We start from the raw sequence: 12,957 nt of genomic DNA, 5'->3' as shown, positions 1-12,957 counted from the left end.
TCAGCGTTTTAGACTCCCAGGTAGCAAGTACAGCTTGTCTGGCATATCTGAGAGAATGTCTGTGATAACCTCAAGGACCAGTTAATAATAATGTTCTTTTATTTAGATTTTACATACTTTGATCATCTGATAAATAAAATGAGCAGTTTTTAATATTATATTAGGTCATAATTTAATCAAACAGAATGATTAACTAAGCTCATAGACCTTGTGTAATATATTAAACTTAGACTAACGTTATGTTTCCTGAAATAGGGGAAGTGATTTAAAAGATATTAGTGTGATTAGAAAGCTTCCAAATGTAGAAGTTCTCTCTTTAAGGTAAGCAAATGTTTTTAAGTAGGATCAGTTTTTGTCTTTTTTTTTTTTTTTTTTTTTTTGTATTGAAACAATTTAAAGTTATGTAAAATAACCTACTTCCTATTTTTATAAAAAATTCCTTCAGGCAATGGCAGATTTAGACATTTTCATGCTCCTGGCTAATATACTTGAGGACTTGATATGTAAAGTATTAGCATTAGTAGAGGCATACAATGCAAGAAGGCAACCTTATGCAGCATCAGCCAAAAAAAAAAAAAAACACCCCTCCCATTTCACCCCTCCATTAGTTCCAAATGCCTGTCCAGTTCAGCCTTAAATTTATTTAGGCTATCGACTTCCACAACAAAAGATGGAAATCTGTTCCACCAATCAACCACCCACTGACTAAAGGCAAATTTCTGCAAATTTCTACAAATCTATTCTACATCTGTCTTTCCTCAATTTGAATTTATGCCCCCTCAGGTTCTTAATCTTAGCAAGAGGAAGTTCCCATCAGCATTCAGCTTGCTCAACCCATTCAAGGCCTTATACACCTCAATCAGATCACCTCGTAGTGCCTACTCTCCAGGTACTGCAATTTGCAGAACTTAAGCCTTTCTTGGCAAGAGCACCCCCCTTTGTTCCCCTCACCAATCTTGTTGCCTTTCTTTGTACTCTTTCTAGCAACGCAGCTCTACATCCTTCCTAAAATGAAACCTCCAGATCTGTACACAGTACTCGAGGTGTGGCCTGGCGCTTCCATAGCCAGGTGGGCAGGAGCAGCAGTGGGTAGCACACGCTTCTTGATTAGACTGGGGTTCGAGCCCGTTCTCACCAAATACGGAGGATGCGGAAAGGTCAGGGAATGACCACCGCATATCCCTGGAGCAATATGGCCTTAGTTGCTAATGCTCCTAAAAACCAAATATCATATCAGGTGTGGCCTGACATTGCCTTGTACAACGGGATAATCACCTCCCTGTTCCTGTTAGCAAAATTCCTATATATCATTGACAAGACTCCAAGCCCGTCTGCACTGCTCAGCAATATATATTTGACTGCACAATTACAAGCACAATAGTACCAGTACACTGAGAGGTGGAGGATTGTTGAATGTGAATTTTAATTAAATTTATAAGAGTGATTTACTAATTCAAAATTAATAGACAAATTAAATGTACATTAATGCGTAATTAATAAAAATTACAAATTATAATATATAAAAGTAATTTTAATTATTATATTAGTAGTGGCCAATTATGCAAGGAAGTAAGCTTATGCTGCATCAGCCAAAAAAAAAAAAAATAATAAACTCAACACTATTCAACTCATCTCTCCATTCCCTCTAACAATTGTATAATTCTTCTATAAATTTATTTAGACTACTCACTTCCAACACCAGATGGTAGTTTATTTCCAACAGTCAATTGCTTTATGGCTGAAAGTAAAATTTTGCACATCTATCCTGCAGCTGTCCTTCAATTTAAGTTTATGCCTTTTATGTGTGTGTGTGTTGTTCAAGAAAGAGTAAGGATGCCATCAGCATTTAGTTTACTCAATCCATTCAAAGCCAAAAATCTTCAATCAGGTCTCTTCACAGTGGCTAGTTTACACACACACACACACACACACACACACACACACACACACACACACACACACACACACACACACTGTAATTTGTAGAACTGAAGTCTTTCATGGTAAGAGTACCTTTTTGTGTCTTTGACAAATCCATTTGCTCTTCTCTGTAACCATTCTGAGAGAGTCAAATCCCTCTTAAAATGAAACTTCCAGTCACATATGCAGTACTCATGATGTGTAATAGATGCAAATTATTTTGAAAAAATAATGCAGTGTGTTATCTTTTTTATTTATTATTTACTGTCTGGGGACAGTATTGTACCTCCTATGACAATGTCAGAGCTTGAACTTGTGCTATTTAGAAATGACCACATTTATATGAGGTGTGGCAATAAAGTTTCCGGACTGAAGAACACAAAGTGAAGGAGCTCAAAAATGGTTTTATGTTTATTCAAAGTAAACACCACCTGATTGAATGCACTTATTACCCCATTCTAAAAGTTTCTGAAAAGAGTCAGTGAAGGCATCCAAGGATATTATTTTCAGTTTGGCAGTTATATTTTTCTTTATGTCCTCAACATCACACAATCTATTTCTTTTAAGGGCAGTTTTCACCTTGGGTAAGAGGAAGAAGTCTGTTGGTGTTAGATTATGAGAATAGGGTGAATGGTTGATCTTTAATGTCATGTTTCATCAGAAATATCTTCACAACGAGTGTGGAATGGGGGGGGGGGACATTTTCGTTCAACAAGAACCAGCTGCTTTTCTCTCAAAATTATGGCTTCAATAATCTTCAATAAAATAATGCACTTCAATAATCTTTGAAGCATCTGTGCACATAACACAGCATTGACTCTTTCCACATCGATTCCTTGTGAATTGCAATCTGTTTATCAAAAGCACATAATCAGCATCATCTTGATTATGGACTTTTACAAACAAAACTTTTTGGACTTTAGTGATGATTTTGAAATCTACTGCATGATCTGTTGCTAAATTTCTATGTTGTACTGAAGCCCAATGATATTGATGAAGGTATATCAGGCTTAGTGTCGAAGTTTGCAGATGATCCAAAGGTTGGCAGAGTTGTTAATGACAGTAATGGCAGTGTGCAAGGGGTGCCTCCGTAGCCAGGTGGGAAGGAGCAGCAGTGCGTAGCACACGCTTCTTGATTAGACCGGGGTTCGAGCCCGTCACCACCAAATACGGAGGATGCGGAAAGGTCAGGGAATGACCACCGCATATCCCGTAGCAATATGGCCTTAGTTGCTAATGCTCCTAAAAACCAAATAACAAACAAACAAGCAGTGTGCAACTGCAACAGGATCTAGATAATTTGGCCAGATGGGCTAAGAAGTGGCAACTGAAGTTTAACCTTGACAAATGGAAAGTACTGCATATGGGTAGAAGTAACCCCAGAGAAACATACCAACTGTGTGGTACTACACTTAAGGTGGTAGAAAATGAAAAAGACCTGAGAGTAATTGTGCAGTCAGATATGAAGTTTTCTGAGCAATGCAGACAGGCTACCAGGGCAAGTCATGGGGTTTTGTCAATGATATATAGGAATTTTGCTAGCAGGGAGAAAGAGGTGATTGTCCCTCTGTATAAGGCAATGGTCAGGCTGCACCTTGAGTACTGTGTACAGGTCTGGAGGCCTCATTTTAGGAAGGATGTAGATTTGCTTGAGCGTGTACAGAGAAGGGCAACAAGATTGGTGAGGGGAATGAAGGGATCCTCTTACCAAGAGAGGCTTAAGTTCTGCAAATTGCAGTGGCTGGAGACTAGGCACCTGCGCAGTGATCTGATTGAGGTGTATAAGGCTTTGAATGGGTTGAGCACGCTGAATTCTGATGGGATTCTTCCACTTGTTCAGATTACAAACCTAAGGGGCATAAATTCAAATCAAGAAAAGATAGATGTAGAATTGATGTGGCGGAAATTTGCCTTTAGCCAGCGGGTGGTTAATTGCTGGAACAAATTTCCATCTGTCGTTGTGGAAGTTGATAGGTTAAATAAATTTAAGGAGGAACTGGACAGGCATTTGGAGGGAATGGTGTGATTTTTTTTTTTTTTTTTTTTGGCTGATGCTGCATAAGCTCATACACTTGCTTTCTTGCATCACATGCCACTACTACTACTACTCATCTCCAGTGAAAACATAATTGAGGAAATTAGGATTGTCTTGACAAGTATGGATGAAGTCTTCATATGATAATATTATTTGTTGCTTCTGCTCACTGCAAGGTTATGAACACAAATTTTGCATAGCCCTTTCTTTTCCTAAATCTTCATTGAAAATTTGATGGATCATCTCTATGATCCATTAACATTCCATGTCATGACATGGAATGTTAATGTTACTAATGAAACTGGTTTTGTTACTTGCAACTTGTCAGCCTACTGGACAGTCACTGTAGTACTGTCTGTTGGAAGAAATTTGAACTACAACATACCACTTTTGTTTATTTTCAAACTCATTGAACGTGGTGGCAGCAGCACCATTCCGGAAACTTTATTGCCATACCTTGTATATCTACTCATCAACCTAAAGTTACTAATGTAATTTTTAACATCACGGAGAAGGTGAATTCATTATTCATTAAAAACTCAAAAGCACTATATTGTGACTGTTTTTGGGACTCTTTGGTTCCATCATCAGACAATAAGTAGCCCCAATTAATAACCTTGCATCAAGCATATCAAAGCATGTAATGCTTCATCAGACAACAGGTCAGTAAGATCTTCCTTTTGCTGAATGGTAATTTTAGGGCACAAAGAAATTTCAAAAGCAAAGGGATCATGAATCCAATACAACTTTTTTTTTCTGGAAACACATCTAGTGAGTATGGGCTTGGCACACCCAGGGTCTTGAGCTGGATATCATCATTCTTCTCTTTCTTGGTGATTCTCTTTTACTTCTGACTCTTGCTCTCTCTCTTTCTCAGGGTAACTGGAAAAATTTTTTGCTGGTGCAGCATAAGCCTCAGGCTTCCTTGCACCATATGGCTAATAATAATAATAATAATAATCTAAACAAGCAGCCAACTGGTGTGCAGATGAAATTTTCTAATTGAAAATGTAACTTTCATTACAAGTATAATATAACCCCTATCACTGTGCTGCATTGGTCCACTGCAGAATTTCTGTAAAGAAGTGGTATTGAATTAGTTTGAGGAAATAATGCTACTCTGTGTTATGTTTTTTGGCTTTACTGCCTAGGGACAATATTTTTATCCCTCCTGTGACAGTGACTGGAGTCTGATTTTTCTCACAGGAGGGACAATGAGAGGGCATAAATTCAAGCTCTCTCGTTGTCCCTCATACTCCTTCGGGGGTTCGAGCCCGTGACCACTAAATACGGAGGATGCGGAAAGGTCAGGGAATGACCACCGCATATCCCCGGAGCAATATGGCCGTAGTCGCTCATGCTCCTAAAAACCAAATAACAAACAAACATACTCCTTCAGGATCATAGATTGGACTAACACCGAGCTGGAGGATATCATGAGAAAGACAAGGACAGTGATGACCAAGAGCTGCCAACACCACCCAAAATCTGCCGTGGAGAGACTGACAATTGCCCAGAAAGGAGGAGGAAAGGGCCTGATAGACCTCATTGAGCAACAGAAGACAGTGATAGTTAACCTGAAGGATTACTTCCAGAAACACACAGCGGCACTCCAGTAGGCCATAAGGAAGATAGACAAGTGGTATACCCCACTCAAGCTAAGCGAGGAGTCCCCCCCCCAACCAGGAGGCACAAACGAAGCTAGAAAGATGGGCAGAGAAGACACTCCATGGCAGACACTACAATGATCCCCATCAAGCTCACATAGTTAAAATTGCTTCCAATGCATGGCTCACGAGCAGGATGCTCTTTCCCGAGACTGAAGGATTCGTGCTCACCATTCAAGACCAGGTAGCCAACATCAGGAACTGTAGAAAATACATCGCCAAGGAGCCCAGAGTGTTCGATGACACATGTTGACGATACCACCTGGCCTCAGAAACAATCCAACACATCATTGTGGGATGCAAGGTGATCACCCAGACTGAGTACACTCGTAGACATGATCAGGTAGCCGGGATAATACATCAGAAGCTAGCAAGGAAATACCAGTTGATCGAAGAAAGCGTACCATACTACAAGTACGAACCCCAGGCAGTACTAGAGACCCCAACCCACAAGCTGTACTGGGACCGCACCATAATAACGGATAGGACAATCCCACACAACAGTTGTTGTTGTTGTTGTTATTTGGTTTATAGGAGCATTAGCAATTAAGGCCATATTGCTCCGGGGATATGCGGTGGTCATTCCCTGACCTTTCCGCATCCTCTGTATTTGGTGGGCACGTGCTCGAACCCCAGTCTAATCAAGAAGCGTGTGCTATGCACTGCTTCTCCCGCACAACAGACCGGACATAACCCTTGTGGACAAGAAGGTAAAGGCTACCTATCTCTAATGCGCCATAAAACCCTAAAACAAACAAACAAACAAAGCTACCTATCTGATTGACTTTGCAGTACCCAACACTGGCAACCTGCAGAAAACCCATGGGGAAAAAATCAGGAAGTACGCAAACCTAAGACAGGAGATCAAAGAGATGTGGCATATGCAACAAGTAATAATCATCCCGATTATTGTGTCAACCACAGGTGTGGTGCCAAAGACCCTACATAACAGCCTATCAGCAATAGGTCTCCCAGCAAACACCTATAAGTAACTCCAGAAAGTCGCAATCCTGAACACCTGTAGGATAGTCAGAGAGTTCCTCGACCAACAGTTACATCAGACGACAACAATCACCATGTGTACTTGGTAGCAATACCCTTCATGAGGTGGAACCTCCAATCAGGGAGAAATAATATAAGAGTAATAATAATAATCTAAACAAGCAGCCAACTGGTGTGCAGAAGACAGTTTCTAATTGAAAATGTAACTTTCATTACATGTATATTACAACTCCTGTCACTGTGCTGCATTGGCCCACTACAGAATTTCTGTAAAGAAGTGGTATTGAATTAGTTTGAGGAAATAATGCTACTCTGTATTATGTTTTTGGCTTTACTGCCTAGGGACAATATTTTTATCCCTCCTGTGACAGTTACTGGAGTCTGATTTTTCTCACAGGAGGGACAACGAGAGGACATGAATCCAAGCTCCCTCATTGTCACAGGATGGAGCGTACTACCCCTGGGCAATAAAGACAGAGAAACATGATGCAGAGGCTTTGTTTTCTTAAAATATTTCAACATGCTTGAAATATGACAGAGTTTAACCATAAGGACAAACTCTGTCACTCTCACAAGTGGGATCTGTCTCCAGGCAGTAAAGGCAGAAAAAGATAATGCATTCTGCATTATCTTCTCTGAAAGGGCCCTACATGATCATACATGTATGACATACCAAAATGACTGTTTATGGCACTGTATGATGCTGTTTGACACACCAGACTCATTTATGATGGAAATCAAAACTGTTTGATTTTTAGTTGCAGTGTGTCATACATCAAGTGTTTGTTCACGCAGGTTTGAACGTGTATTGAGGTGTTCGACATTGCATGTCATTCTTGAGCTATTCTCCGTGGCGTGAACATACCAGACAAAGATTTTTTACTTGACTTTATTGATGCATATCGCAATATACCTGCATTGTGGAAAATAAAAAGTGATTGTTACAAAAGAAACAATTAAAAGAAGAGTATTACAAGAAATTAACAGGGATTTTGAAACAAAAAGAACCGGACGGTTGTATTGCCAACACAGAAAGAAAAATCAACTCCTTGCAATCAGTGTACAGGCACAACTAAAAAAAATTGAAGCCAGCAAAAAATCGGGAGCTGGATTGGATGACATATATACACCAGTACTATGGTACTTCAAGGACCTGGAATTCCTCCGCGACCAAGAGGAACAAGTATCTGGAACCTCAACAATGATTGAAGGGAGAGATGGTGAGGATGAGAATGAGAGCAACTCTTCTCTACTTGTAAGCAGTTGTATTAAATTTTCTGCCATACTGTTCTATGAATTAATGTAAACTGTAGTTTTGATATCCTTGGTAATGATTAATCAATAATAATAATAATAATAATAATTAATAATTATGATATATAATAATTAATCAAACTTACAAATAACTCATTGCCAAAGTTATCGAAAGTCCACTGTAAACAAAATGTTACACATTGTTAACAACTGGATCTTGCCAGTCAACTGCTCCAATATTGTTAAAATATTCACAATATTTTTCCCTAATTTCTTTTGTTTTACTTGAAGCATTGCGTACTGCTGTAGATGCTAAATGGAGTAGACGTTGAGGATCCTCTCTCCAGCTCCCACGTTGAATCCATCCAGTTTCAGTGTCTTTGATATCTATGCTATCTTTCAAAAATACATTTGTTTTCTTGTTCTATGAAAATTGTGCAAATGACAGCATGCTATAACAACCTTAGTGGTCTTTTCTAGACTCAAATTTATGGTGTTTAACAGCACCCTAAAGTGCGAGGCTAGAATCCTGAAACAGTTTTCAATTATTCATCTAGCTCATGACAGTCAATAGTTAAACACCATTCTTTCTTTACTCACTTCTCTCTGAGGGTAAGGTTTCATGAGATGGTTCGAAAGTGGAAATGCATAATCAGCGTCGAACACAAAAGGCATTTGCACATCAAATCCTGGTAGCAAGACAGGTGTCAGAATGTTCAATTTTCCATTTTTAAGACACTAGGAGAACTTAGTGTTAGAAAAAACACCTCCATCCGATACTCTGCCGTTTGCTCCTGCATCAACCATTATGAATTCATAGTTTACATTTGCAGTTGCCATCAAAACCATGCTGAGTGATTTCTTGTAGTTGAAGTAATAAGAACCAGAATGAGGAGGTTTTTTAATTTTCATGTGCTTCCCATCAATAGTGCCGAGACAATTGGGGAAACTGCCATCTGTCTCCGAATCCCTTAGCAATAGCTCTCCATCCCTCTTCTACATTTGTAACCTGAAAAAAAAATTTAATTTACTTTATTATGTTTATATATTTATATAATTTAAATTAATTAAATCTGTTTCAGGTTGACAGTGAGGAAAAAACGTCTTCTGTCAAGTGCGTCATGTCAAGAAAGCCCTCCTTTCAACAAACCAAAGACAAATGAAAACAAACAGCAACAAGAGTTATTAGAATTATCTCAAGAACGTCTTCAGAAACTTATCTGAGAGTGACATCATAGCCAGATCATAGGCAATTGAACTTGCCAAAGCACCTCCTGATCAACAGTTGTATGTTCAAAAGGCCATACATAACATTCTCGTTGAAGCAAGAATGAAAACACTTCATTCGTGACTGTTAAAATAAACCACTATTGCAACTGCTCGAGGACAGGCACACCTTTAACTTTCCAACCTATGCTGAAGAATCTTCCAGCAGTTCTTCAAATGTGCCGCAGTACCAGTCACATTTTCAAAACAATTACGCATCTTTAGCTGATCTTCTTTCTGATAAAGAATATTCGTAAAAGATTGGGGAAGAAAATTGAAAGTAAATAAATGAATAAATATTATGTTACAGAATAGGTTAAGACTAAAGCCACAGGTTACGTAGGGAGTTAACTAGCGTAACTAGTTAGTGCAATTGCATCATTTCTGTACGTAGCCAACTACTTAAGTAGTTATAAATTGGCATCATTAAGTATATCTCATATTGTGAATACCTTCACAATGAGTTGCTATGATATTACACTACCTCGAATAAGTAATGCTTCACCATAGGGGAAAGACTATTGTTACTTATTCTCAGTGGATACCATCACCCATACGACACCGTTTTGGAGCTTATTGGCTCCTCATCAGTGGGTGGGCAGGTATCTTGGTATTGCAGTGATGACAACCCAGTTGCAAAGTATAACTCCACAATATGAGAGATGCCTGATGGTGTGGAGTAATTTAGATTACAGAATAGTTTAGAGCTAAAGCCTCAAGTCATGAGGCTTTGCTTACTTTAAACAAAAAAGTCAAGCCCAATAGACTAAATAATATTGACTGTTGTAAAAATTTTAGATCCAATGTTGGATATTTGTTATCAAGACAGGTCTCCTCCAATTAGTGCCTTTCACACAGTATATTTCACTAAATTGTACCCCCTTGTAGCAAAATATATTCAAGGTGATTATTGCTTCTGTCCTTATTTTTTATCTTCTCACTTTAACATGCTTACTTGCTGTGATGCAAAGAAGTTTTTTTATCACACATCCATGAGTGATGTAATGTAATAGTAGTGTGGGTATACATCACTTGCTAACCAACAACTTTCATAACTCGAAGACAGTTGTGTAAATCCTTCATGACACTTTAGTTGTCTCACTGTAGTTTTCACTCATTTGGAGAGATCTAGGTTTGCATCTATCAAAGACTGGAGGAATTCTTAAAAGGCTCTTGAGTTGGGGACTATAGTTAGCTGATCTCAGGTGAGGAGTGTGGGTCTCCCCACGAGTTATTCCAAGTTTTTCAGCCTGCACAACATGCAAATCAACCTGTGAACAACATTTCTACAGATATAATGCTGTGATGCAATGTAACCTAAGATACTAATGAAGACCAACTTTGTAGTAAAATTTTTATATTAAAATAAAAATTTTGTAGTATCACCTTGATTGTGGCACTACAAAATTTGTTTTGAATGTGAAAAATGTGAAGATACAAGTGTTATTTATATGAATAAATCTTTACATATACAAAATAAACATGCACTCCGTCATTGGAATGTCATTGCCCATTAAGATCACTAACTTGTTCAACACAAGGTTGGCCCTTCTTGTTTTGTAAATTTTGATTCTGGAAGTACTTTGCTGAGTTGACCTCTTTTGCGAGTTTTTCCCCCTAAATGGCAAGTACTCTTTGTATTGTTGTTATGGGTCAAGCCTATATTAAATTCCTAAATGTAAATTATTTAAAAATTTACATTTTCACAGTGGCCAACCTTATTAAAAGTAGTGTTAGTAGTGGTAGTTGATGGAAGAAAGCAAGCTTATGATGCTAATATTTGTATAATTCTTCTTTAAATTTATATAAACTATTCACTTCTGCAACACCAGATGGAAGTTTGTTCCAATAATCAATAAATCATTCTCTGATTGAAAGTAAATTTTTGCATATATATCCCAATTTAAATTTATGACCTCTCATGTGTTGTCCAAGGAACAGTAAAGCGGCCATCAGTATTTGGTGTGCTTTACCCATTTACAGCCTTAAACACTTCAATCTGATATCCTTTCAGGTGCCTAGTTTCCAAGCACTGCATTTTGCTAAACTGAAGTCCTTTCAAGGTAGAAGTACTCTTTTGTGTCCTTGACTAATCTTGCTGCCTTTCTCTGCACTTGTTCCAGCAGATATACATTCTTCCTAAAATAAGGCCTCCAGACCTGTATACAGGACTCAAGATGCAGCCTAACATAGACCTTGTACAAAGGGACAATCAACTCCTTGTTGCTGCTGGCAAAATTCCTGTATATCATTGACAGAACCCCATGAGCTGTCCCAGCAGCATGTCTGAACTGCTCAGAAAACTTCACATCAAACTATACAATTACCCCTAGGTCTTTTTTATTTTTCCACTACCCTGAGTGTATTATGATGCTGTTGTTGTTGTTATTTGGTTTTTAGGAGCATTAGCAACTAAGGCCATATTGCTCCGGGATATGCGGTGGTCATTCCCTGACCTTTCTGCATCCTCTATATTTGGTGGTGACGGGCTCGAACCCCAGTTTAAACAAGAAGCATGTGCTATGCACTGCTGCTCCTTCCCACCTGGCTATGGAGGTGCCATATTATGATGCAGTAACAGAGGGGCTGATGCATGCAAAATATAATTTTGCATTGGCACCTCTGTTACTGCATCATAATAGCCGATATGACTGATCAGACAAGATCACACTTAAACAAATCCATGTTGTTATTTTTTATAATTGCATTTCTCTCAAGATAATCCTGCAATACATTTCCAGAGTAATGTACCACACGGTTGGTACATTACTCTGGGATTACTGCTGCCCATGTGTAGTATCTTGCATTTATCAAAATTAAACTTCAATTGCCAATTCTCAACCCATCTGTTCAATTTTTCTTGTGCTTGTTGCAATATTCTATTATATGTAGTTATTTATATAGTACACCTTGATTCCTATCATTAACCACCCTGCCAACCTTTGTGTCATTTCCAAACTTAGAAAGTAAGCTTCATATGCCTTTCTCAATATCATTAATAAATATTGAAAACTGTAAGAGATTCAGTGCTGAACCCTGCGGGACTCCACACCGGGTTCAAGTCATTTGTCCAAGAGGAGCAGTGCCCATCTATAACCATTGTCTTCTGCCACTCAATCATTCCTTTATCTATAACAGTAACTTTCCCCCAGTGCCACACTGCTCCAGTTTGTACAAGTCTTTCATGTGTAATAGTGTCAAAAGCATTAATACTGAAATCTAAGTATATGATTAGCCACTGTGATGCAGTAGCAGAGGGGCCGATGCAAAATTATATTTTGCATTGGTCCCTCTATTATTGCATCATAGTAGCCAATTAGATTGATCAGACAAGATCACACTTAAACAAATCCATGTTATTTTTTATAACTGCATTTCTCTCAAGATAATCCTGCAATACTTCTTTAACCACTGACTCCATTAATTTACCTGTAATAGAAGTCAGTATCTCTAGTTACTTCACTCTGATCTCCCCTCTGTGAATAGGAGAGAGACTTTGCATATCTTCAATCTATAGTGTTCTCTCATGATTGCAAGGATGCCCTCATAATTATGGCCAAAAGTATTAAAGGCATTAAAGTGTAACTTTATTTTGAAGGAAGTGGAAACCTTATTTTTTTATTCACGGATAATGGCCGAGTTAAATAAGAATAAGAGGATTTCTTATACCGTGGGCTATAAGTTGCTTGTAGTAGTTTACGAGTAGATACATGGCAATAGAGCAGCTACATATCATTTTGGGCCCCCACCAACCAAAAAAATTATTAGAATTTGCCGTCAACAAAAAGATATTTTAACTTCAATAAACAAAGC

At 38.3% G+C, this 12,957-nt stretch overlaps 1 protein-coding gene across 1 annotated transcript in view; it reads left to right on the top strand.

Annotated features, from left to right (window-relative positions):
- LOC150074908 (uncharacterized) overlaps positions 1 to 12,957 on the top strand; it is a 108,291-nt gene that overhangs the window by 7,583 nt on the left and 87,751 nt on the right. The window contains exon 2 of the mRNA XM_090389379.1: positions 256 to 321. Coding sequence (XP_090245505.1) covers positions 256 to 321 — 66 coding nt within the window. The remainder of the gene's footprint in view (positions 1 to 255; positions 322 to 12,957) is intronic.

This window comes from Mastigoproctus giganteus, unplaced genomic scaffold (assembly GCF_048544385.1).
Source record: "Mastigoproctus giganteus isolate SK-2022 unplaced genomic scaffold, ASM4854438v1 scaffold_15, whole genome shotgun sequence".
Taxonomy (NCBI): Eukaryota; Metazoa; Arthropoda; class Arachnida; order Uropygi; family Thelyphonidae; genus Mastigoproctus; species Mastigoproctus giganteus.
This window is presented reverse-complemented; position numbering and strand designations above follow the sequence as displayed.